The sequence below is a fragment of the Lytechinus pictus genome, chromosome 10, assembly GCF_037042905.1.
Source record: "Lytechinus pictus isolate F3 Inbred chromosome 10, Lp3.0, whole genome shotgun sequence".
Taxonomy (NCBI): Eukaryota; Metazoa; Echinodermata; class Echinoidea; order Temnopleuroida; family Toxopneustidae; genus Lytechinus; species Lytechinus pictus.
This window is the reverse complement of record NC_087254.1, coordinates 20429991-20457934: the sequence shown is the minus strand read 5'-3', so window position 1 is coordinate 20457934 and position 27944 is coordinate 20429991. Positions and strand designations below refer to the sequence as shown.

Here is a 27944-nt window from a genome sequence, read left to right as displayed (position 1 = left end):
TGAAATATGAAATATTTTGATTTTCTCGTCATTGTCATGTGAAATGAAGTTTCATTCCTCCCTGAACACGTGAAATTCCATTATTGTAACATTTTGTGCTTCAGGCAAAGGAGGTCCTAATCGTCAAATCCGTAAAAATTGAAATATTGTATAATTCAAACAATAAAAAACAAAAGAAATAGTGAGTGAGTGATGTCATCGACTCTCTCATTTGGATGTAACTGGCTCGTTCATATAACTATTTTGTTAAAAATAAGCGAAACTTTGAAATGTCATAACTTTCTTATTTTACATCCGATTTTGATGAAATTTTCAGCATTGTGCTCGTCTGATTTTTCTCTATTGATTCAAATCAACATTTTTCTGAGGTGGACTTGACCTTTAACACATACAAGAATTACACCCCATTATGTCATTGAGGTATTTACTGTGGTAAAAATACATTTTTTGTTAAAATATAAAAAGTGGAACCCTTTCATAAAACATTCTAGAGAAAAAAAAATCGAATCAGATCATTAAAATACATTGTACTTCACATCATAAAAACATTCAAAATTTGATAAGACATCATGCATGAAAAATGGAAAAACACGACATGAAAAACATTTTGTTAATCCTTATAAAATGTTGCGATAATATTTTTATATGGTTCGGTAGCCCAATCTCTCATTATCTGGGTAAAGCGTATATTGGTCTGATTGCAATTTTGTCCAATATTAAATTGACTGATTGTCATTCACCGCATGAACTAATCATTTCTAAGTATCGCATTGCTAATTTTGTCTACATGTAGGTGATAGTCTACTTATTTCCATCTCATGATATACATAAAGCTATTAGTAAATAATGCACTTTTGCATTATATACGTAAGGTTGTATGTACGCGCGACGGCAAAGTGCATGTCTTATAAAAATGAAATACCCCAATTTTCCCTGGCGTCTTAGCAAAAATAAAGTGAATTTCCTATAACCCTATTCAAATTTTGACAAAATAACGATACATTCTGCATTGAAATATTTGATATATAGAAAAAAAAAGATATTTACACATTGATTTTACTCCACAATGAGCTACTTGAAGATTCGTACAAAGAAGATAATATAGAAGATATGAGACAAAGTGGTATTTCACGTTCCATCTCCTTCATCTGCAATAAAATCTTTTTCTTTTAAAATCTTTTCCAAGAGTTCAGCATCACGGTCACATACATGCCATGCAACGTTCCAGGGTAGGTCCTGAATGTCTACTGCGATGTTGGTGTATAGGGGATACAGCGTCACACGTGGCGTTCCATAGTACAGGTTGCTCAGACCATCTGTATCTATGCGCTCTTTATAATTATTCAGAAGACATACCCTGTGTTGAAACATATTATAAAAGAAAAATAATTAACCCACCAAAACATTTCAAAGTTCGGTTCGTTAACTGTTTAAATAATACGTAATAAATAAAATAAATAAAAATAACCACTCTTATACAAAGATAAGGCTAAGAATGGAATTCGGTGGCCGTCTTTCCATATCTATTATAGGCCTTCCATTTCTTTCCTTATATATTATAATACGATTTCGTTTTGTATTTTACGGAAGTACATTAAACTCCCCTCTTTTCTGTTTTGGAATCACAAACAGTAAAACAAAATAATGAACGATAAATTTTCTTGCTTTTTTTTATTGGTACATGCATGGGACACGATCATTGCCTTATTCTAAAGGTCTATCAAAATTTAGTTGGCAAAGACTATAAATCAGTTCGAATAAACTATTGATAAAGGTGTGGCATAGTTATGTTTAAAACGTATTACAGGAAAACACAATCTCTGCGTTTAGTATTCGTTATCTAAACTATATACACAAACACCAAGTGACGCTATTTCATTTAGATAAGGGCAAAACCTTATTCTATAGATCACCTGTCCATATTTTTCTTGGCGCTCTTGTGATGGTGTGGTATGACATTATAGAATCCAACCGGTCCCCAAGGCCTGGTCTTCGCGAGTCCCTTGGCCCTGATCCGGCCTAAGATATCATCGTCTTCTCCTCCCCATCCCCAATAGACATTAGGAAACCCGTTAAATGTCTCAATCTGTGTTCTCGTGAATCCGGTAACAGCACCAAAGAATCCCCAATACAATAATCTGTTAATTAGAAATAGGAGGATTTAATGTATAATCGTGAATTTTCGCAATTTTCTCCAGAAGAAAATAATCATGATATTACATACAAAGCAACAACTACAGAAATATGATAATGATGATGGTGGTGGTGGTGGTGGTGATGATGATGATGATGATGATGATGATTAAATAGCAAAATAACATTGGCGACAAACGATAATGAATGATAACAATCGCTATTATGACTACTTAGAGTTTAGATTAGATAAAACCAGCTGAAATTGATATTTTCCTCAAAAATATATTGCTCTCATCATAAACCTTTTTATGATTGCTTTGTTCGACCAATTATCTTACTGGCAAATCATAGAGGCGGGCGGCCCCTTCTCTCATCTTCAAGAGAACTTTTCATGAAAGAACCTTTTTATGTTATCCAACAAAGTAAATCTGTTATGATGAACTTTTTTTTATGACAAGGTTATTTCATCCGACAGTTAGTAAAAGTTAGACGCCTTTGTTTCTTAGGCAATCAAAACCAACAAAAAATTGTCAATGAAACGACAAATGTTGATGAAACGATTTCATGAAAGTCATCCCACAGTAACCATGGTAACAGTCAGACACATGAGCTTCTTTTTTTCTGTTTTTATTGGTTTTCATAAAATAACAGTTACAAACAATATAGACTGACAATAAGTTCAAGACAATTTAAACACATTGACATTAACAAGCTAAATTATCTCAAATTAACTTAATAATCAGCCACAAACATCCATCCTCACACCATACCACTCACACATACACAAACCCACACATACACACATGAGCTTCTTATCCATTCAAATTCAACGAGAGCAATTGTCAGACGATAACTGTTGATGAAACGCTCACCTGTAGTACCTTAATATCAAAGATAATACACTGCAAAAGCTCCGGTGTTGATTTAACACCAGCTCGAAATCTATATGTCCACCGGCCAGAGAAGTATTGAAACAACACCAGTTTGGAATCAAACCGATGGTGTTTTGATACTAATTGGTGTTGTATAAACACCTATCTGGTGTTAGACCAAAACGAAACTGGTGTTGTTTAACACTTCTCTGGTGTGGTCATATATAGATTCCGGGCTGGTGTTAAATCAACACCAGAGTTTTTGCAGAGTATAGCGTCCAAAATGACTTTGATAATGTGTCTATACTTACTTGTAATTCCATCGGTCGACACCTGAGACGAAATGACGAGGCATTCCACTGCATCCATAAAAGTTTCCATATGAGAGAGGTATATGATCAACATCATGAAATATAAAGCAGTCAAACATGGTGTAGTTTAGAGCCTCGACGAAACCGACGTTCATCAACATCGCTCGATTAAAACGAAGATCATTTTCCTATTGATAGGCATGAAATAAAAGCGGATACTAAATAAAATGTGCATAGGGGAAAGTATGAAATGCCTCTAATGGGGTTCGGCTTTACGAGCAATCGGAGTCGACCACGCGATCGCGCCGAATTTCGGCACGTACCTCGTCAACCGTGACGTAATCTGTCAATTTTCGTAGTAAAATTTTACGAAGTAATCAATTTGCAAATATTCTCATGTATGCATAAGTTAGACCCTTTTTTCTTAATAAATGACGCTCTATTATTTTGCTATCGAATATTGTATAGTATGTAGGAATCAATCATGACTTTTTGTATTTTCTTTCTACTAATTTCATTTTTGCGATATAATTACTTGACAACACTTTTTGGAGAATAATCCGACCTATAGAACTAATTGTTTAGATCAAGGTTTTGGTGAAAAAAATAATCATAACGTCGCCCTGATGAGTTCTCAAATGTTGTCAACAGAGTTACTTGGATGATATATAATGATATTTCATGTAAAAATAATAATTCTTGGCAACCTAATTATGACTTGTAATGAATGCTTTTTTAAATACATTTTGAAGAGATAATTGTATTTCGTTCAAACTTCAACTGAGGAGCTGATTGATATTGAAATTCCTATTAGTCTTGAATTGGGTATAACAAAGGGACGGCCCTGATCCACGAAAGTTCATTTCGAGTAAATCAAGAAAATAAAATATTTGTTTTGTTTGTCCAATAAGGAGTTTGGTCAGCTCCTCAATTATATTGGGCACTTCTGAGTGGAATTCCGGGATACAATTAAACAAAGATGGCCTCATGTATAAACAGCACATGGCCGTACGCAGAAACTTTTCCAGGGGGGCAAGAAGTTTAAAAATTTTCGAAGAAACCCGAAAGCGAGGGAGCGAAATGACCGAGCTTCTAATGCGGGGCCCTTTTGCATTTTCGAGAGTGAAATTAAAGGATTTCGTGCACACTTTTGGTGAATTTTCAGGTTTTCAAAATTACTTAGTACAGCCATGAAACAAGTTAGCCATTTAGAGATGGATATTGGAATAGGGCTGTTCTTATAATTATGATAATACGAATTTAATGTTTATATAGCGATTACCAAACTTTTTTTCTGTGCGCTTATATTCATTTAGTATATTTACCTGTTCGACAACAAATATGGCAAACTCTAGGTATTGACTCTTTAGGAAAGGTACTAGATGAAGCAGCAAGATAGGTAGATGCTGATGACGATCTCGAAATGGTATTACTATTGCTACCTACAAGGGGAAAAAGGATAGTAAATATATCATTACAAATTAATGTTTAACTATTTATTTATTTATAAAGTAATAATCTAATTACATTTTTTTAATAGAAAGTAATGTTGTGAGTACATTTTCTTTGCAAGGTTCTAAAGAATGCCTTTTTTCAAAATGAGCTTACCCTTCATGGTTTTTTGGGGAGGTTTTTCAGTATAGGCCATCATTATCCCTTGTACACTGCTATCCTATTTCGATATCACGATCTGGCTATTTTCCTATAGATTAATTCTATCATCCTATTAAAAATCTAGCGATATATTTTATAAAATTTTTTTGAAATAATTTTCCAAGTCTAAAAGGGAACCAACTCCTTTAGGAATAAATATCTTCATATTTCTTCCCAAAGTCTCACCTTCCATCTGGGTGAGCAGGTGGTGGGTATCCAATGACCCCCTGGTAACACAATATAATCCTCTGTCTCAAGCCCATCATTCAGTACATCCGGGATACCAGCTCCAGATGCTCTGTTAATCCTCCTTGCGTAGTAGAGATCCTGTAGTTTCTCGTTGCTATGTCGGGTGAGCCGACGGGCATCCATGGTGTGAGTGAGGAGGATGCGTTCCTCTGCGTGGTTCATTGTTGTTTCGTTGAGTTCATGCGTTAGGTTTTTATCTAAAATAGTCATGGTAGCGGGTTAGGTGTGCACCAAATCCTTCTTTTCAACTTTCAAAGTGCAAAATACGGCTTCGTGATAAGTTAGCTCACTTTGCTCTCTTACTTTCGTACCCTTTCATACAATGTTCGTATATTCTGGCCCGCCCCTCGGAAAAAAGGCCCTCATGAGTACAGCTGTATGACTTGATTCAAAATAAGATTTCCTTTTCAGAAATGATATCAAATATATCTTCTTTTTTTGGCTCAAATGTCAACTTTCATAATCATAGACCTATAGGACTACAGTGTACCTTGTTCATAATCATAATAAAAAAGGTAATGATCATTCTTAGTGATCAGTAAAATTTTGAGAGAGACACGTGTTAGCTTTATTAAAGAATAAGTCAGGTGCTAAACTATGTAAATAGTTATTGATTCAGAACGTGCATCTGATAACTAGTTGCATATCATTTGAATTAATCACAGCGGGGAACTTGCATGCAGCATTCATAATAGCGCTTAATACAAATGATTCTAAGCGCTGCATACTATTACCCCGGCTCTATAGTGACGTGTGCACGTATAAAACCATTGCAGTTTGAAATCCCATCGAGGCAACAAGTTTATCTCTTTTTAAATAATATTTCTGATTAAAGTATATAAAATCTTGAAGTAAGTGTTCGTTTGATCAGTAACCACAACCGATCTCGATTTACTAAGTCTTAGAAATAGAGCGTATTATGCAATAAAAATGTATGGTGCCAATCAAGAGAACTTCTAAAAATGAGTCTTACACCCACTATGCTCACTGGCGGATTGATTAAGTACCCCCCCCCCCAAAAAAAAGGGGGGGTATCTATATTTGTTAGATAACTGTGGGGGTTAAGTTTAAAAGTATATAGGGCAAATTGACAGTAATTATCGAATGTTTTATTTTTATTTTTCGTGTTTGCCTATACGGTAGAAGCTGTATAAGGCAATTTCTCATCGTTTGTACAGTATCACGTATACAGTCCGATCTGTATCAATTAAGATAGCCAAGTGCTGGGGCCCGTTTCATAAAGGACTTACAACTGTTGTAACTTTGCCATAATGACAACTACCATGGTAACGGGGCTTAGCAGCCAATCATAATCAAGTTTACCATGGTAGTTGCCGTAATGGCAAAGTTACAACAGTTGCAAGTCCTTTATGAAACGGGCCCCTGGTCTGGTGATCATTCAGCTTGTCAAATCTGACGAATTGCGCTTCGAGCGTAAACGACACATATTGATCACGATTTGATTAAAATGGATTGTAGGGCTGTTTGAGATCTCTTACCTGAACCGGGTATGTCTATCTCAGGGCAAACCGGACCATGGATAGATTCTGTAAAAATATATGTATAAAACGGGAATGATTATTACACTAAACATACATGTAATTCAATATGTGTCGGATAAAACATTTTCTATTTTACAAGATCTAAAGTCTTTATCTGTTGGAAAGTTGTTAGAACGACGGTGATATTTGATTACTGTCCGGAGTTATTTATCTGATGAAGTCTCGCTTTATAGTCGGGAGTTGGGTCGGGGTATTTTGATGGGGTAACGTATAACGGGGTATTAAGTTCTACAACTGAACCCTCTGAATCAATTTTAAACCAATTTTTCTTCTTCTCTCTCCCCCTGAATAGTTGGATATAAACATTAATTGCGGTTCCCTCCTCTGTGTGGCGCCATCCATAAATATATAGATCAATAAGAATGATCAACAAATTGATAAGATATGAAGAGCTCAGTTGCAAAAGGGGTTAGATCCACAAAGATTTTTTTTGGAAAAGAATATTCTAAAAAATATAAAGACAGGTAGGTTTCTTTTATATCAAATTTTATGTTCACATGGTAGGGTATCATGAAAATTTAGTTTCGCATAAGAATATTGCAATATGGGAGAATTAAAAAAATGATTTTCTTGGAGTGGATCTAATCCGTTTTGCAAACAAACTCTTCTGAAGAGCTAATTTGTCAAAAGGGGTTAAATCCATTTTTCATACATTTTATTTTTTTGTTGTCTCAAAACATAGATTTTTAGTCGCTCTGATGATACCAAAGACAATTTGAAATTCACATTAAAACGTGAATAAAAGTGGCAAAGAAAATTCACTTTTTTATTCAAAAGGGATTGGCTTCATTTCAGTTTGCTTGAAAAGGGGATATAGATCCACAATGATAATTTTTTTTTAAATATATATATTTAAAAAATGAAGACAGGTACATTTTTTATACCCAATTCTATGTTCACACGGCAGGGTAGTGCATCATGGCAATTTAGTTTCTCATAAGAATATTGCAATATGGGAGAATAAACAAATATGATTTTTCTCGAAATGATCCCCAAAGTGGATCTAACCCCTTCTACAGCCGAGCTCTTCATATTATATAGCTCACATTGAAACAAATAATCTGCGAAAGATATTAAGTGGGTGGTATCTTTTAAAAGTCCAAAATAAACTGGCGTATATAGACTGCCAACTCTCCTGAGAACAAAATTCTGCAATTATGCTAATAACATAGTTTCTCACTTCTCGCTCTGACATCAACTGTCCTTGATCTTGTAAAAGCTTCTCCAATCCGATCTGATAATTTTCTCAGACCACTCATCAACTCCGATCCTCCATCCAGGTCTCTCCCGGAGCGATATACGACTAGGGAACGCCCTGCATAGTGAAACAAATATTGATAAAATGTTTGAAATAATATAGCCAGCGTATTAACCATGGTTCAGGCCACAATGGTACGCTCTATTTCGTCCATATAGTTCTGTGACAAGCATTAAAATGGTTTTCGCCACTAACGGGGAGCATTCCTGGGTTTTTTTTTTTTTACACGAACAGGGGTAATCATTTCAATCATATCGTCTGGTGGTTAGGGTAGGATATCCCCTTTCTAAAATAATTTGTATGCTATTATATTGGGAAAATATCTTTATATAGGCCATAGGCAAATTAAATACAATTTTAAAGATGAACCTTGAAATATTTGAACGTGGCTCCCACGTAAAGCCCGTCAAAATAATGGCAAAGATTTGAGTTTAGATTATAAGTTCAATTCATTTCAATTCAATTTAAAATGGTCTTTATTGATGATCAAACATGTTTATATAACTGTCGCATAGGAATAAACAGCCGGAGCTGACAAAATCTTGTTTAAAAGTTTGTATTGGCACAATAAATGACATAGTAAAACATAATGTAAAATAACATTTTAAAGGCTACATACATTTAAAAAGCTAATGCAATTTTAGATAAAAAGCATAAAAGACAATAAACGAATGTAACATGATATGAATGGTATTAGTAATGGCCGACTTGAAGAAGTGGAGACTGGCAAAATTTTGACTGACAAAAGTGACGATGTCTGGACGGTGTCGAAGAACGGACAGGATCCGGGTTAGCTGTATAAGATACAATAGTCTTTTTTTTTTTATACCGAGGTTTTTTTACCTGACTGCTAAGAAAGCACGAATGCCTGTGAGCAAGCAACCAGGGGACCAGCGGCTTAAGGTCCTTTCCGAGGGACCTGGTAATGAGGATAAATGCCTTACCAAAGGGCACTAGCGCACCTCTTGGGAATCGAACCCGGGTCACCGGAATCCGAAACCCCCGCTCTACCGACTGAGCTATCGCACTTCCTTTCTTAGGATAATAACGATGATAATAAGAAGAAGAAATCACAGGAAAGAAAGTATACTTCGAAAATGGGAGAGGAAAGATTGAGGAAAAGAAAAGGAAAGAAAGGAAAGGGACAAAACGAAAAGAACGAAGAAAAAAAACCCAGTTGCGGTAAAAATAGTCAAACATGACTGGTTGCCATTATACCCAACAAACAACAACGACTGTATGAGGAGGGGGGGGGGGGCATTGTCTATTGCCTTTCCCAGTAGATACACTCATCTTTTAATTCTTGAGTACGTCAACTAAAATAGGCAATTTACTATTTTTAAATCTTGGTAAGTTTGGAGATTCAATTATCTTCGAGTCTCAAGGAATTTAGATTGAAATGCCAAGAAAATATTGGCAAACCCATTTTTGTCTATTCCGCTCATGGCATCTAATGTGGACATGATGGATTCTAGTTTGAGTATAACCATGCCTACGAATGTTCACTATGTTGGTATATTTAGGGACGCACCATTTGATACCTAGGGGAGGGGTTGATGCAAAAAAAAATCCTTTCTTCTTTGAGCAAAGTTTGTTTTTTCCTTACTCCATTGAGACATGTTTTTTCTTTTTGTTTTTACACCTTTCAGATGATTTATCAATGGACCAAGTTTTTTTTTTTTACTCTGATGGTGAGTCAAGTTTTTTTGGGGAAAAACTTCCAGCCCCCCCCCACCCACCTGGATATCTCATGGTGCGTCCCTTAGTGGTACCATTTACTACACTACATGTAGTGCACTACAAATCGGACGCATCCGAGATATGCCAGGCTTTGCGATCTGACATGAGAGTTGGGAAATCATGTAACAAATTAGGTATCCGTCCTCTGGTTTTATGAGGGAGGCGCAACAATTAATATAACATCAGAAAAAAAAACAGTGACCAGCAAATCTCATACTAATTACGTTTAATTACCGTGTTGGAGATGGGGGAAGATCTCCACGAATTTCATCTTTTGTTTTGTGATCTATCCTACTAGTATTTTGTAACCTCATTAAAAGTCGAGTATATTTATGTGCCATCTAGTCTAAATCTTAAGGACTTCTTGATTGTCCACGTTCCTGACCCATACAAAGGGATACTTTCTACACATGCCCTAAACAGGGAGAGTTTTGTTGAAGAGAAATATTTAATTCCGAAAAATCAAATACGGCTTATTACATGCATGCATTCTATCCGAGTTTTTCTAGATAGAAAGTCTTTTCTTGAGTTCATAATATATACACATTCCACTTCTTTAAGCTTGGCCCCTTCCCTTGTCAGTATTGAAGCATGATCAGGGGCTTCTGTGCTTCATTTACACATTGCAAAAACTCAGGTGTTGATTTAACACCAGCCCGGAATCTATATATGTCCACACCAGAGAAGTATTGAAACAACACCAGTTTGGAATCAAACCGATGCTGTTTTGATACTAATTGGTGTTGTATAAACACCTATCTGGTGTTAGACCAAAACGAAACTGGTGTTGTTAAACACTTCTCTGTTGTGGACATATATAGATTCCGGGCTGGTGTTAAAACAACACCAGAGTTTTTGCAATGCAATGAAACATAAAATGATGCAAAACACGTCGTATCTTAATTTTGCAGGCCTTCAAACCTTCAAAAGAACAGATTAAAGTTTTTTTTTTAAATCTTGGTAGATTGACTTTGTTCTGTTTTTTTTAATTTAAGTTACTTTCAACACAATTTATCAGACCATGAGAGCTTGGGCATGATTCTTGTACTACAAAATTTTATTTGTTTTTGTTAGGTAGTTGTAAATGAAAAAAAAACTCTTCAACTTGAATTAAAATTAGATAGAGAGCAATTTACAGATCCCCAAATTAATGCGATTGATTCTCAAAAGTCAAAGAAAGAATGGACAGCGATATAAAAACTCCTCCTTACCATAACTTGCATCAAACGACGCCCAAAGAGCAAGCGTTGAAACGGTTGCCATGACAACCAGGATCCAGATATACCAGAAGAGAGCTCTGCCAAGGACACGCCCATCGCTCAAGGTTTCCCAGATGTGAGAAGTCACAGACGAAAATCGTGACTTCACTGCAGTGACATGGGACAGCATTGGAATTTGGAGTTTCATTTGGACCGGCAGTGATTTGATGATGAATGGCACAATATCATATGTGGTGGAAAACGTAACAGCGGATTCCTTGTCATCTCGTCATTATAGTGTTATCTGATGATAATAAATGAAATAGTAGAGTGCAGAAATGAAATTATGATATCACTGCAAGTTTTTGAATAACCTAAGATGATTTTGTGAATACTTTGGCTTACTATACTCTTCTCATATATTACTACTACATGTATACTACTACTACTACTACTACTACTACTACTACTACTACTACTACTACTACTACTACTACTACTACTACTACTACTACTTCTACTACTACTACTACTACTACTACTACTACTACTATACTACTACTACTACTTCTACTACTACTACTACTTTTACTTCTATACTACTACTACTACTACTTCTACTACTACTACTACTACTACTTCTACTACTTCTACTACTACTACTACTACTACTACTACTACTACTACTACTACTACTACTACTACTGCTACTACGCCTGCTGCTGCTGCTGCATGCTACTACTACTACTACTACTAATACGTCTGCTGCTGCTGCTACTATACTAATGCTGCTGCTGTTACTACTACTGCTGCTGCTGCTACTACTACTACTACTACTACTACTACTACTACTTCTACTACTACTACTACTACTACTACTACTACTACTACTACTACTACTACTACTACTACTACTTCTACTAATACGTCTGCTGCTGCTGCTACTATACTAATGCTGCTGCTGCTACTACTACTGCTGCTGCTGCTACTACTACTACTACTACTACTACTACTACTACTACTACTACTACTACTACTACTACTACTAATACGTCTGCTGCTGCTGCTACTATACTAATGCTGCTGCTGCTACTACTACTGCTGCTGCTAATACTACTACTACTACTACTACTACTACTACTACTACTACTACTACTACTACTAATACGTCTGCTGCTGCTGCTACTATACTAATGCTGCTGCTGCTACTACTACTGCTGCTGCTAATACTACTACTACTACTACTACTACTACTACTACTACTACTACTACTACTACTACTAATACGTCTGCTGCTGCTGCTGCTACTATACTAATGCTGCTACTGCTACTACTGCTGCTGCTATTACTACTACTACTACTAATACGTCTGCTGCTGCTGCTACTATACTAATGCTGCTGCTGCTACTACTGCTGCTGCTACTACTACTACTACTACTACTACTACTAATACGTCTGCTGCTGCTGCTACTAAACTAATGCTGCTGCTGCTGCTACTACTACTACTTCTATATATATCTACTACTACTACTACTACTACTACTAATACGTCTGCTGCTGCTACTATACTAATGCTGCTGCTGCTACTACTACTACTTCTACTACTACTACTACTACTACTAATACGTCTGCTGCTGCTGCTACTACTAATGCTGCTGCTTCTACTACTGCTGCTGCTACTACTACTACAATACTACTACTACTACTACCACCACCACCACACCTGGCGGATCATTTTTTTCGGGTACGAAATAATTTGTGGGTTTTTTTTGCTTGCCAAATTAAATTTTCCTCCAAAAAATTTGCCCCCCCCCCCTGGAAAGTCATGGATCCGACCCTGACCACCACCACCACCACTATACTTCTTTACTACTACTACTACTACTACTACCTGCTGCTACTATACTACTACTACTATACTGCTGCTGCTGCTGCTGATACTACTAATATACATACATACTACTGCTTCTTCTTACCCTGCTACAGGCCCTATATTTTCTACCTATGCTTTGCGTTGTAGTATCGAGCTAGAAAGCATACTCAGGTGAAGAAACGAAAATTGATATATTTTTAATTTTAAACAATTTCATTCTCAAAACATCTATTTCAAACAAGTCTGTTATATTTACGATAAAGTTCTGGAGAGAAGACTAATCCCATAGTGTAAATTTAATTCGAGGAATAGGCATACTTATTATGTTCTGAAATATCGGTCTAACAAACTAAGATGATAAGGCATGATCGGTAGATTTCAAAGCATGATAATATTGCGAATTACCTTTATGATTAAACACCATATACTTCCTTCGAGTACAGCCTTCGGATAGAAAACACCTTCGAATCCACATCTACATCTACTCTGGTACTCAGCAACGCCCAATTCTATTACGCTGAGGAAGAAGTGTGATAATTCTTGGCAGTGTATCCTCCAAAATGATTTACGCTTTACAGATATCAAGCCAAAAGAATATATATGTTCACCTCTATGAAATAAGTTGTGGTTTTCCTGTTTGCAACACATGTAAACACTGATGGGACTATCGTCCCTTCAAGATGAGATAATCGTTATTGTGTTATGTTTGCACTAGACAATGATAAGGTTTCTTAGATTTATAAAGCAGTGCCAATGAATACACTGTGATGTAACACAAGGATGCATAACAATAGACCGTGTTAATGTTGAAGCCGTTTCGTCAAGATGGTCGGTTAACGGAAGTTGGGCGTTTGAATGGATGGATATAAGCAAGATGTTTATGATTCTTAAGCAATAAATAAAATCAGTGGTCGAAAATAATATGTAACATAATTATTATTAACACTATTCCACAGTCGCAGACACAACTTTCTGCAGCTCGCCGGTGCAGCAATAATGTTTTTCAAGTTGCCGCCCAATTCCAGACAACCTGACACTTTGGGACGAGAACGTGTCCCATTGCAGTAGCAATTTCCCTTCACGCAGGTGTTATCATCCGGGCATTCATCATGATCATTATTAAGTATGGCCAAGATGCTATAGCTTTGGAACTGAGTCGATACAACCAAAAAGATTTGTTACAAAACGCTCAATCATATTGAAAATGAACTGGAAAAAATCCTAAATATGGACTAATGGCGGCTATTGTGGATTCGACATAATCGTTATACCCGGGGGGGGGCCACTTCCATTGACGAGTGGATACCATGCGCGACCATGGGGTCTCGAAAAGCACCCTAAACACGTATTTTCCATATTCTGAAAATGCACCCCTTAACAAGTATTGGCCTGTGAAACCCTACCCTTAACAAGTATTGGAAACAAAACGATACTCTTGACAAGTATTCCCTGAAATGAACCCCTAAACAAGTACAGCGATATGTCACGGGTCCGTCGGTCGTCGGTTACTTTTACACATCACTTGGTTAGAACGGCCCTACCTTCCACACGTCGCGCAAATCGGACTCTAAACACGTAGTGTTGGAGCAAAAAGGACATCCTTTATAAAACATTTTAATTTTGTTTTATCATCCCCGCAAATTTGACCCTAAACACGTAGCTTTCCTAACGAAATAGATACCCTTTTTTCATTATTTTTGTGTTTTTGACACCCTTATCACGTTACGTACGTAACGTGCCCTATCTTGAAAAAGACATCCTTTTTACGTGTTTTTTTGGTCGCGCATGGTATCCACTCGTCAATGTAAGTGGCCCCCCCGGGTCGTTATAGCGATCGAATCAGGCATAAGTATATTTACGGCAGTTGATTTATAGTAATAGTATACGTTTCCCCTATCAAAACGGGATTGCAATTTTGCCAGCATCCTCTTGAGTTTATCAATGCTTTGTATAAAACAAAATTTTAAAATATGAACACCAAGTCATCAGTCATCAATAACAGAAAATCGTCACATATGAAGGCGGTTAGATTTAAATGATGCACATAATTGTTTAATGTCCTCTGTAACCTCTAAATATTTCTGATACTTGCTATAAAATTCGGTCAACCATTAAAAGAAATATACCAGGTATATAGAGCGAAATAGGCCAGAGCAAGATCTCGTCATTTGTGACCGGTGATTGGGCGGTTGTGGAATACATACTTAATGACACCGTTTCCGAATATTGAAGGGCGCCAGCTAACATTGAATGAAAATAAATTTTAATGGTTGTATTTTCGTTGATCAGTGCCCCAGATCTTGAATAGCATCCGGATATTTTGATTAGGGCGGATGGGAAAACTTTAGCAAACTGAAGGCATTTCCACCACTCACAATAGAATCAAGATAGATTTACACAACCCTCACCTCTTTTTTTCTCTCTCATTTTTTTTTTCTCCTATATTTTTCATGTTTGCAAACTGCAATATTGCCCCTGCCCCCTGCCCATGACCTGCTCAAATTGCCATAACAATGATTATTGATTATGGATAGGCTTAATATTCTTATATGATAGTTTTTGAAATCGCGTTAAGCAATATAGGCTAAATAGGAAAAATACATGGATCTTGGATGGGTCATTCTTGTCTGGATAATTTTTTTCGTTGGATTTGTTTTGCTAATTTTGTTAATTATTCATGACTCCCAATCCTTTTCATCATGTTCATTCAATTTATTGGGTATCTATTCAAGGTCCAGAGACAAAGGCACCTCGACACATCAAAATCAAATCCATCCAAGTAATTAAACAGTTTAAAATGAATTTCAGTCAAAGGCGGATAAATAGAAAAGTATAGATCGATTTTTTGTTGTTGAAAAAAAAAGTAATATTAAGCCAGTGACAGCATCTCTATATAGGTCTGTTATGCAATAAAGAAGATAAAACTACCTGACTTCATTTTACCTAGAGATGTTAGACCTGTCTCTAACGCCAGTGACATTGGTTTAATTTTAGTTGGTCCGATGCCAATTCGTCCAATCACCAACTCGTATACTATCATTTGGTCTACCAACAGTTCGTCTACTATCCACGGGGTCTAATTGCCATTTCGTCCAATCACAATTTATAATAACCAGTTGGTCCATTAGCCATTTTTAGTCCATATACCATTTTAGGTCTAACTGGAGGCCGTTTCATAAAAGCTGTTCGAAATTAAAGAGCGACTTTAAGAACGACTGGTGATTCTTTCTTACGCGCTAAGCCAAGTGTATACCATTTACCAAAAGAAAGGATCAACAGTCGTTCTTATCTTACGAACAGCTTTATGAAACATTCACCTGGACTGTTTAATTGACCAACTGAATGAAAAGAAACTGGGTATTAGACCAACTGGTAATGAGACGAAGTGATTATTGGACCAAATGGTGATTGGACCGAATGGTTGTTTGACGAAAATGTTGATGGTTGGAATGGCATTAGACTAAACTAAAGTAGACAATGTTATGAGTGGACGAGTTGGCATTAGACGAATTGGCAATTTACCGTGACATTATAGACGCAGTCACACAAACGAACTGTCCCCAGCCCGACATCGATACTGCGTCGAAGGTTTGCTCGACCATGATCGCTTGTGATGGGTCTCTTGTGTTGGTGTGACCGCGAGCTGTTTTCGCAGAGCGACCCCGAGAGCGACGCGTCGCGAAGTACGGAAGATTCAAGAACATAGAAAATGTGTTGTCAAATGCTTTTCACGACAAAGAACAACCAAGAAGCCTTTGTCGAAAATTGGTGAATCTAAATAGAAGTTTTGTCCTGACTCTCGACAAACGACATATTTGCAATTTTTAGTCAGCAATGCTGTTCCGGTTCACCAATTTCGACAAAGACGTCCCAACTGTTCTTTGTCATTTGACGGACATTTTCAATACATTCACTGCGTTTTTTAATGCTCCGTACGTTTCGGAGCGAAAACTAGCTATTATCATTGTAAAGAAATCTAAACATTCAAACACCATTTACACTTTCTTTTGATTAACGTGACCTTTAACGACCAAAGAAACGGTATTTATTTCTACTTGCATGGCAAACGAGAAATATGCAATGGCAAGATTTTGTTTCATTTTTTCTTTTAGTCTTTTTTGACATTGTTCGCTTATCGTTCCGTTCCGATGTCCAATGAAGAAACAAAAAGAGACAATTAAAAATGATTTTGTAACATTTCCAGGCTCCTTAATCACCTCGGAATGTGAAAAAGCACACAAATAGTAAAGGTATAACGACATTTGAATACAAAATTGTACACTAAAATGTACGAGCAAGTAATGATACAAACCTGTATTATGTAACTGAGTTTAAAACACATTAATAGTTTTTATAATAACCAACTGTGATTTATGCATAGAAAGTATACAATGGCATGTCAAATAAGTATACAATACACTATTTACAGAAAAGTAAAAATAATAAAAAGGTAAATAATGTCACACAATTATGCTAATTTCTATGATTCCTAGATCTGACTTTTGCTGTGACAATTTTTTTTACTGAAATCGTCAAAGTAACTTTGGTTTTGTGCATGATGTCTCATCAATATGAGAGCTAGTGAAGCGAGTTAGCATACATTATTGTCTTATTTCGAAAAACATCTTTTAAAAACATGCTAAAGATATAATATAGACTTTAACTTTTACGAAAATTGCCCTTTTTTCGAAATACTGGCACAAATTAAAAAGGCAGAAAACAGGTTAAATATCGGTAATGGGTGATCCTCACCACCCCCTGAAATTCTTCTACTGTAAACACAAATCTTAGAAAATAAATCAAAACTCAACTCAATTAGTGTGGACTTGCCTTTTATACAAGTCTCTTATAATCCTTCAATCTAAAAGGAAATAAAACGAAGGGGAACACTTATTGTATAACAGGGCAAACCTGCCATTTACATAAAATAATTGAACTTTGTGTCTCAAAAGTGTTTTTAACATAGTTGATAATCAGGGCTGACTTACATCTAAAATGGAATTCTAAAACGGTGCATATCTTTTTTTTATAGAAAAGTCATAACAGGTAAGTCGATGATAATATATTTTTTACGTTTATTTAGTAAAAAATAATGACTACATAAATTACTTCAAATATTTGCCGAAATGGAACAGATATCAGAATCACCATGTCGTCACTGTCAATATTTTGTCTAAATCCTTTCCAGTAGAATACACTTGTATACTCTTAGAAACCGGGAAATCAGTCCATTGAGGTCACACCTCCTTTGGATCAAAACCCCGGGATCAAAATGACCCGGAATAAGTTCAGATATAACTCTATATCACATCTAACCCTATTTCGGGGTCACTTCTGACCCGGCGCGTGGACGAGTGTAACCTAAAGACACTTATTACCGGATCGGTATACAATGTCGATGTAATTGCTTTCTTTTCTAAAAACATCATAAGCCGATCTTAAAATTTGGTTGCTCACTCCTTTGCCTTGGCTGCTGTTCATTTTATGCTAATAAGTCCATTATTCATTATTGACAAAATAAGAAATCCTGTATAGTTGAGTTTCATTTTCTATACATGTATATATAGACTGCTGCAATTTTCAATAAAATCGAAAGTTTCTGATGACAATATGATAAGATTATGATTATTTTCCTCACGATCGTGACAAAACTGGTAAGAGAATGGGCATGCGTATAAAATCAATCCGTTCATCGTCGAAGACCTATCTCTAGACTCCGACAGTTTATTATTTGCTATAGCCGCGTTTTTTTACTCTTGCAAACGAGTCGTATTGACACAATGAGTTACACATTTCTTTTGTTTCCACTTTTCAGTCCGAATCTAGAAAAATACTTTTCTTCCCAAATCAAACAGGATCTTCATGCAATTGCTTTCTTTTTTCAAAGTAAAACATTCTTTTCTCATCGTAAGCTGATCTCTTTGCCCTGGCTGTTTCACTTTTTGCCTTTGCAGCTGATTGCTTCAAACGAATCAACTCCATCTTTGCTTCATGTTCCTGCTTTAAATACTCGATCGACAACGCCGTCAGCTCCTTATCAGTGTCTTTCATCGCTGTCGATGCCCTGGTCGTACCCGAGCTCATACCCATATCCGATGCCATGTTCGTATTTATGTCCGAGCTCATCGGTGAGCCAATACTCGGGTGGGCCATGGAGTTCATACCGATGTACATACCGAGTTTCGAGTTCATTGCCGGTTTTAGTGAGGGGTTCATTCCCGTGGTAGTGCTTGTTCTAACCCGCTGGTGCTGATCGAAATGATGTGATGCACTCCTACTGGTTGTATCTGGGGCAAACTCTGGCTGTTGGCTCATTACAGCAGCGATCTGAATACCCCCATGAACATCATACATACTATCAATCCTGTAGCAAAAAAAAAAAAGGAGAGAAAAAGGTGAGTTTATGTGTAATATTATTATGAAGGTGTGTGGTTAGTCTGCAGGCACAGACCCTTTGCTTTCGCAATTCACATAGTGCCTAATGCAGTGTCTGAAGTAGTGAGACTAAATTTACTATGCACTAGCTGTGGCTGGCTCTCCCTTGACACAGACATAAAGTTTGGCGTCTGGTCTTCACTCAAGACATGGTATAATATTATTGGCTAAAGTGTCAAATGTGAGTCTGTGTGTGTTGTGGGTGGGGGCAGTGGCGCACCTCGTCAGGAGGGGCAAACATTTTCTGACAACTAGAACAAGTCAAAGGTCGCCGCCATTTCCCAAAATACTGTGACTATTAAAAAGGGCAGTAAAATTCTGCAGGGCACTCTTTCTTGATCAGTAAATATCAATCTCAGTCACGAACCTTTTTATGAGGCCGCCATCAATATCAAGCTTAACCGCTTACGATGGCGGCCTCCTGCGTTCATTAATTAATTTATTATTATTATTATTATTATTATTGAAAAGTGAAGTTTATTCTCGTATCGTTATTTTGTATTAATTATGTGTTATAATTATATTGTTCACATGTTTATTACTGATTATTTTATATAGGCATATATATTGCATCTGTAAACACATTTGATATTTTATTATTTTGAACGCAGTAATAAAAGCAAATAATAATAATAAAAAAAACATAACACTTCATACTTCACAAAGCATTTCATTTCTATAGTTCATAAACTCTATGAAACACTCCTCAAATAACATTCATCCTTGCTGGTAAATTGAAGTTGAGGTAATTGGTGTCACATTTAGCTACCCATAATTGAGACCAATAAGATCAAACCGGGGATCAGAATAGTTCTACTTCAGTTCGGGCCATTATATTTCCATATCGTATGGCATCCATAGGGAGTCCAGCTCTGGTCAAGCCCCCCCCCCCCCCTTGGTAGGTATGGCCATTGGCCAATATACATAGCTCAGGAGAAATGGCGCTGGCAAATATTGCATTATTAATATTATTCAGTGGAAGAGCCGTGGTGTAGTGGTTCTGACTCTCGCCTTGTAAACAGAGGGTCGTGTGTTCGAATCCCACCGCGGTCTAGCGTCCTTTGGCAAGGCGTTAATCCACACTTTGCCACTCTCGACCCAGGTGCTAAATGGGTACCCGGTAGGATGCGAAAGATATTGTATATTTGAATTTGCCAGCGCCATAATGAGGCTGCGATGAATGCAAGGAATGGTCCCCAGGGAGTGGAAATTGTGCACTTTTTGTGCGGGATTGAAATTAATCCAATGACCGGGGTAATAGTATGCTGTGAAGCGCTTTGAGCCATTCTGGGAGAAGCGCTACATAAAAAATGGCTATTATTATATTATATTATTATTGGTTTTTAAAATGACTGTGCACTCACTGTGAAGTGTCCCCTTGGTTTTCCTGGTTTGGACTTGACAGGTCACTTAGTGGTGTTTCCACTTCTGGTGAAGTCCTATCCTCGACCTCTATGACTTCATAGACATCATTACCACCTATCGAATCGGTTTTGGCTACTTTATGTTTCCCATTAGAGGGCACTGAATGACTTGAAGACGCCCGCCGCTTTTCCTTCGTACTGCCCTTTCCATTATAGTCTAGCAAGACACCGTTCCGTGTCTCAAGTACAGTCGCTTCTTCTTCCAGCAAAGGCACGAAGTCAGTGATGAACTTAGTATCGACTTCTAAACCGAGGTCGTTGATGTCGATGACCTTGTGACCAGTGTTATCTTCAGGGAGCCAACCCAAGTTGTCTGCTTCTCCCATGGATCTGACGTGTCCCACCTTGGCATTCTGAATGGCGTGACGAACATCCATTCTAGCTCTGTGCTTTACCCTTCGCCATAGTTCTCTCACCTCTTTAGAGGTCAATTCCTGTCGATCAGGACGGTCCTTGATAAAATCCCTGGTAATTTCTTCCCAAACTTCCTTCTTCTTCTCATTGGCCACGAAATCACTGGTCAATGCGTCCACTATAGCAACTTTCGGCTTGATCAGCTCCAGAACATCCATCCTCTCCTCCAAAGTAAACCTGTTTGCCTTTGGCATGTTGAGACAACTCTGGAAGAAAACATAAATAATATTGTATAAGAAGTATGCCATAGGTAAGACTAATATCGTTCATACGGAGTTTCCGCAACGCGACGCAGAATAGATTTTTTTTAAAGTAAATGTATTGAAAATCCCCGTCAAATGACAAACGCAACCAGTATATCTTTGTCAAAAATTGGTGAATCGGAAGAGCGGTTTCGTTCTGAGTTTCAAAGCTAACGAAAGATTGCAAATATGTCGTTTGTCCAAAGTCCAGGATGCCGATTCATCAAGCTGTTCGTAATTTTTTTTTCTGACTTATGATTTTCATAACGGATCGAGCATGCGATCTTAAACCGGCCATAGGAGTAAGGGAGAGCGGGGCTAATCCGCCCCCAGGGCAAGTCCGCCCACCACTTGACTTTCCACTTTGCTATGACTGGATGTAGGTTTTGTTGATGATGTAATATTAACCTGCCCAAAGGTAGCAACATACCTTGGCGAAAGGTCATCTGAACACATCTTTGAACACATCATTTTGTTTCATATATCACTGTTTTTTCCTTACACTGTTAGAAAATTTACCCTTAAAATAAAAGAAGTTCCTGCAGCAGAGTCTCGAGAACACATGTACGGTAATCTTACCAGATTGCGTAATCTTACTTTCCTTTAAGAAAACACCCTTTTCCCCTTTTTAAACAGACCTGGGGCCCGTTGCAGAAAGAGTTGCAATCAATCGCAACTCTAAAAATCATGCGCAACTTGATTTTCAACCAATCAACAGCGCGCATTTCGGACTAGCGATTGATTTTTTTTTACTTGCGTTTAAACGCAACTCTTTCTGCAACGGACCCCTGTTCTGTTAAATTGCAGAAAAATTCATGTTTTATGAATTTAAAGAATGATTCTGTTATTGCTTTCTGCAAAATCTTCTTTTTTTCCCCTGTAAAATCAGTTTTTTTTAACAGTGTATGGGCGAACTCGCCCCGCCAAACCGGCGAACTTGCCCCAGGGTGGGGCAGGTTCGCCCTGCAGCGAAAATTTTCTTTACGGCCCAATTTTGCCAAAACCGTATGCATGTCCTCGCCGAAAATAAGGTATAAAGTAGATATTACCTTGACCTTTATACATCCTAAAGCACGACCTTCCTGCTAAAGAAATTACTATTAAGAGCGTGAAAATTTACTAAGTTAAGAGCGACTTAAAAGGACAAGTCCACCCCAACAAAAAATTGATTTGAATAAAAAGAGAAAAATCCAACAAGCACAGCACTGAAAATTTCATCAAAATCGGATGTAAAATAAGAAAGTTATGACATTTTGAAGGACAAGTCCACCCCAACAAAAAGTTGATTTGAATAAAAAGAGAAAAATCCATCAAGCATAACACTGAAAATTTCATCCAAATCGGATGTAAAATAACAAAGTTATGACATTTTAAAGTTTCGCTTAATTTCACAAAACAGTTATATGCACATCCTAGCTGGTATGCAAATGAGGAGACTATGACGTCATCCACTCACTATTTCTCTTGTATTTTATTATATTAAATATGAAATATTCTAATTTTCTCCTCATTGCCAAGTGATACAACGATTAATTCCTCACTGAACTTGTGGAATTAGCATTGTTTAATACTATATGGTTCAGTCAAGTTGGTCCTTATTGTCAAATCTATAATAAATGAAATATTGTATAATTCAAAAAATAAAAAACAAAAGAAATAGTGAGTAATGGACATCATCGACTGACTCACATATATAGTTGTGCATATCACTGTTTTGTGAAAAATAAGCGAAACTTTAAAATGTCATAACTTTCTTATTTTACATCCGATTTTGATGAAATTTTCAGCACTATGCTGGTTTGATTTTTCTCTATTTATTCAAGTCAGCATTTTCCTGGGGTGGACTTGACCTTTAAAGTTTCGCTTAATTTCACAAAACAGTTATATGCACATCCTGGTCGATATGCAAATGGGGAGAGTGATGACGTCATCCACTCACTATTTCTTTTGTATTTTATTATATGAAGTATGAAATATTCTAATTATCTCCTCATAGTCAAGTGAAACAGTGATTAATTCCTCCCTGAACATGTGGAACTAGCATTGTTTGATACTATATGATTCAGTTAAGTTTGTCCCTATGGTCAAATCTGTAAAAAATGAAATATTGTATAATTCAAACAATACAAAACAAAAGAAATAGTGAGTGATGGACATCACCGACTGACTCATTTTCATGTTACTGAGTTGTGCATATCACTATTTTGTTAAAAATAAGCGAAAGTTTAAAATGCCATAAATTTCTTATTTTACATCCGATTTTGATGAAATTTTCAGGGTTATGCTAGTTTGATTTTTCTCTATTCAATATTTTGCTGGGGTGGACTTGACCTTTAAGAACGACTGGTGAACCTTTCTTGCGCGCTAAACCATCGCCAATGATTGTATACCATTTTTTTTCACAAGAACAGAACTGTATGAAACATCCACCAAAACGAAACTGCCGTTTTGATTCACCAATTTCGACAAAGACTTTTTTTGGTTGCTTTTTATCATGAAGGGCATATGATTATTGATACATTTTTCTATGTTTTTTAATTCGTCCTGCGCCGCGGAGCGAAATCTTGCTTATATCTTGTTATTCGAGGACCGGTTAAGGGGACTAGGTCCCAAAATGTTGGATGCAAGGATTACCATTGGAAAAATTAACAATATTTCATTGAAATCAGTTTAAAAAATGATGTTATCAAGTACCGACCATGCCAAAGAATAATTGCAACAAATTAGCGTATAGCCTATAACTGCATGAGTGTTACAGAAACTTTTTGTTATAAATTATTATTGATGGTTCGAAGGACAATTTTAGAAGAACATTTTCTACAATATGAAATTTCAATTCATTCAATATACATAGCTACTTCGTCGCCTTGAAAACAATTCATATTGAGTCATTAATATTAATTCATTCATTAGCCGGATAATATAAGAGGGCCTTGAGCAGCTGACAAGGTGGATTCGTGCGCTCTACAAATCCGAACAAAGAAATATTTTCCGTCTTATGAATAGAATCTTTAATCAAAATTCGAGTATTAAGTTTTTTTGGTTTTTTTATGTATCTTTGTATGTTTTTATGCTTCATATTATTTTGTATTGTCTATACACCATACACAGCAAAAACTGTGGTGTTAACCGGTGTACATAGAGGACCACACCAATTATTTTACTCCGGTGTTAAATTGATGGTGTTAGTTTAACACCTATAGGTGTTATTACAACACCTTTGGTTGTTACATTTACACTCTTTGGTGTTATGTTCAATCTCTAGGGTGTAATTTTAACACCTCGGGGTGTGGTCCTCTATTAACACCAACTGGTGTCAGTTTTAACACCACTGTTCTTACAGTGTACCAATGACATAAATATATTATCATATTCAGTGGCGTAATGAGCTAAACATTTTGAGAGGGCTATATAGATATGACGTATCACTTAAATTTTATTGTTAAAAGCGAGCGAAGCGATCGCGAGTAAAAAGATTTAATCATTTTAAGTTAAGACGAAAATCAAATTTTGTGATAGGTTTTGACATAATATTCAGAAATAATATAATATTTCACCCTTCTCTCTTTCCTTTTCTTCCTAGATTCTAATTTTTGTCTCGCCCACCAGACTGCCAGAGGTGAAGGCGAGACTTAGGGATCCAAATGTCGTCCGTCCGTCACAAACCTAATGACACATAACTCCACAACCGTAAGTCGCTTTTCAACCAAACTTGGATGGTAGATGGACTTGGGGGACCTGCATGTTATGCTGCAGTCGGAAGTCACATGGTAAGGTAAAAGGTCATTTTCAGGTCAACATTAAAGTTTACGTGCAAGGCTCTTATGACAAGTGTTATTCCATCCCAGTCATTTCACAATGAAGTTCGATACAATTATGTTTCGTGCCCTCGCAAATCACGATATTTCTGGTTATTTTCATAAGAAATGGGCGAGACACAAAATCGCTTTTGCCTTGTTTTTTTTTTTTTTTTTTTTTTTTTTTGGGGGGGGCAGGAGCCCCAAAGCCCCCCCCCCCCCATTGTTACACCACTGGTTATGTTATGTCCCATAGACCTAGGCTGAATGTAAAACTTCTTTTAATTGATTAATAAAGATGAAACGATCAAAATGGAAAATCTTTAATCTTTACAAAGTGTATAGTTTAACTTAACGTAACGTGATTTTTTTCAGAATAAAGCTCTTTCTAACTATGTTACACTTTCAATGACTTTGAAACTATCCAGCGATAGCATATGAGTATCACAATTTGTTATGTTTGATATTTGAATCAAATTTAAAACTTTTAAGACGAACACATGTCTCAAATTAAAGATCCTATGAACTATATCCTCCTTCACTGAAACTTTTCTCAGGGACTGATATGAAGTAGCCTTTGACTATACAGGTATCAACGCTTCAAATATAGAATAGAAATAAAAACATATAAATGAATCTTCAAGTAGGATCGAGCCAATTATAGACTGGGGATGACTAAAAGTGTAAAGAATGTCGCGGAATTACCCAAAACCATAACGTTTTACTGCAAGAAAGTGAATGCTCATTTGGAAATAGGGACATATGAATTTCATATATTTTGTTTTAAAGTATAGAATTCAAAATTGATTTGATTAATGATTTGATAAAATACATGAAATCTACATTGATTAATTTCTTGATAAAATAATGCTGTTCTAAGTACTATTCACAAAACTAAAGCGGAATTTGGTGAAAAATCAGGTTTGGTTCAGTCAAGAAAGAAAGTTGTAGATATATGCATGATCAGGAGAGTTAAAACAATTTTTGAGAGGGGGTGCTAATTGGAAAAAATGGCAGGAAAAAAGCTTTCACTCCAAAATGAAGTTAATTTTGGTGGGAAAAAAAATTACAAGCAATTAATTTTTACACTTTAGCATATACCTGATTGGGTGTAGCCTATATGGCCCGGTATTTTACATAGGCAACTCCCCCGGGAAAAAAAACATGGCCGGGGGGTTCTTCAGCAGCCCCCATCATGCACCCCTGCTTAATTGCCTGCACGGCCATAATTATAATAAACACATCATGCGCCATCTAACCATTCCGAATCGTATAGAGGGATGGGGGGAGAAATGTTTGCCCGGGAATGTTCAGTTGCTTGCGTGGGTGCTGTATGAACAAATCAAACTACCATGAGATATCATATGATAAGGATGATAATTTTGTGTATTAAATATGAGACACGATAAACAAGTAATGAACATAATAGAGAATATAATATCATATAACACCAATCCTAGATCTATTTGTATTGTTCGAATTCCCGCCAAATGAAGCCCACATGTTCCCGTTTGTTTACATAAGAAATTTGTTCCACTAAAGCTTCCACTTTAAAATTTAAGATGGAGCGGGGCATTTCGAAAGCCCGGCGTAGACGACATGTTGGTATTTTATGAAAATATAAAGTAGTCTATTGCCCGTTGCATTCAATCAAGGGATCAATGGCATATTTTACAACACTACCCCCCCCCCCCTCTCTCAATTTTCTCCATTCGCATTTTACCCCGGGTGTTTACCCCCGGCCCTCCATACATGTAGTTCTCTTACGGGGTAAATCAATTTTACACATTGATATGACTTGCAGGGATGAATTTAAAAAGTCGAATGAAGTATAAAGACAAACAGTCATAAAAATAGGACTTAAATCCGGTTTTGAATTATTGTCTCTATTTTTCCTTGACTAAAATAGCTTGCAAGGCAACTGGCGATCGAGTGTGTTTATTATATAAACTGTGTGTGTATCGTACTCACCGCGCAGGAAATGTATACCGAGGTGACAAAGCTCAACTGCAACGCGGCTGCTATATATATATAATATAGCCCAGCAGCAGAAGTGAAGTGAAGAATTCTTCGACTGACAAAAACAGGTTTCAAAACAGGCAATTTTCTCGGGTTCAATTTATCTCTTCTTATAACACTGGGAACGGCTAGAAAACCACAACAAAGGCTGAACAGATATGATTTAAAGCTCTGTCCAAGCTGGCATTGGATACAGTATTAAAAAGCCCCAGATAAAATGCTGCCTATTTTTGAAGAGACAGAAATCTCAGCTTTGTGTGAGTGCACACGTTGTGTCTGACATACACTCGGTATTATTATTTTTGTGTGTGGATGAAGTACGCATACACTGCTAGCTGCATGCGGTTGTACAAAAATCAGTCATACCTAAAACACTCGACACACAGCGTTTTTGCGCTGTTTCGAATAGGTCAAAAAATTTCCACAAAGGTTATTGCATACTGTGCTGAAGTAAGCTGTGTGTTCCCTTGTAGTATAGTGTTGAAAATAGCATTTCCATATTAGGGAGTGCTCCACGTTGAATGTCTAATTTTATATCCGTACTGTTTTACTGGCTTAATTGCGCAGGGTGCAGGGTGCCAGATAATAGGGGCATGGACCCTGGTAGTACCTGAGGGGGGAGGATGGCTATAGACGGCAAAATTTCAGCAACATTTTTAAGTTGATTTTGAAATATATAGAGAATTCAAAATGTATATAGGCCTATAAAACAAATTTCGGCCATAAAACATGAGGATGACAGATCAACATCAGTGTCAAA

At 36.8% G+C, this 27944-nt stretch overlaps 2 protein-coding genes across 2 annotated transcripts; both read right to left on the bottom strand.

Annotated features, from left to right (window-relative positions):
* Positions 1-452: 452 nt before the first annotated feature.
* Positions 453-13510, bottom strand: LOC129269248 (beta-1,4-galactosyltransferase 6-like). The gene is made up of 9 exons (XM_054906720.2): positions 13259-13510; positions 10993-11284; positions 7964-8098; positions 6721-6768; positions 5159-5418; positions 4645-4761; positions 3320-3507; positions 1914-2138; positions 453-1357 (listed from the first exon to the last, which is right to left on the bottom strand). The coding sequence occupies exons 2-9, from the start codon at positions 11186-11188 to the stop codon at positions 1129-1131; spliced, it is 1398 nt and encodes a 465-aa protein (XP_054762695.2). The 5' UTR covers positions 11189-11284; positions 13259-13510; the 3' UTR covers positions 453-1128.
* A 4903-nt stretch (positions 13511-18413) lies between these two features.
* On the bottom strand, positions 18414-27733 carry LOC129269246 (fibrinogen silencer-binding protein-like). Its single transcript, XM_054906719.2, has 3 exons — positions 27137-27733; positions 20653-21332; positions 18414-19217 (listed from the first exon to the last, which is right to left on the bottom strand). The coding sequence occupies exons 2-3, from the start codon at positions 21318-21320 to the stop codon at positions 18701-18703; spliced, it is 1185 nt and encodes a 394-aa protein (XP_054762694.2). The 5' UTR covers positions 21321-21332; positions 27137-27733; the 3' UTR covers positions 18414-18700.
* Positions 27734-27944: the final 211 nt, after the last annotated feature.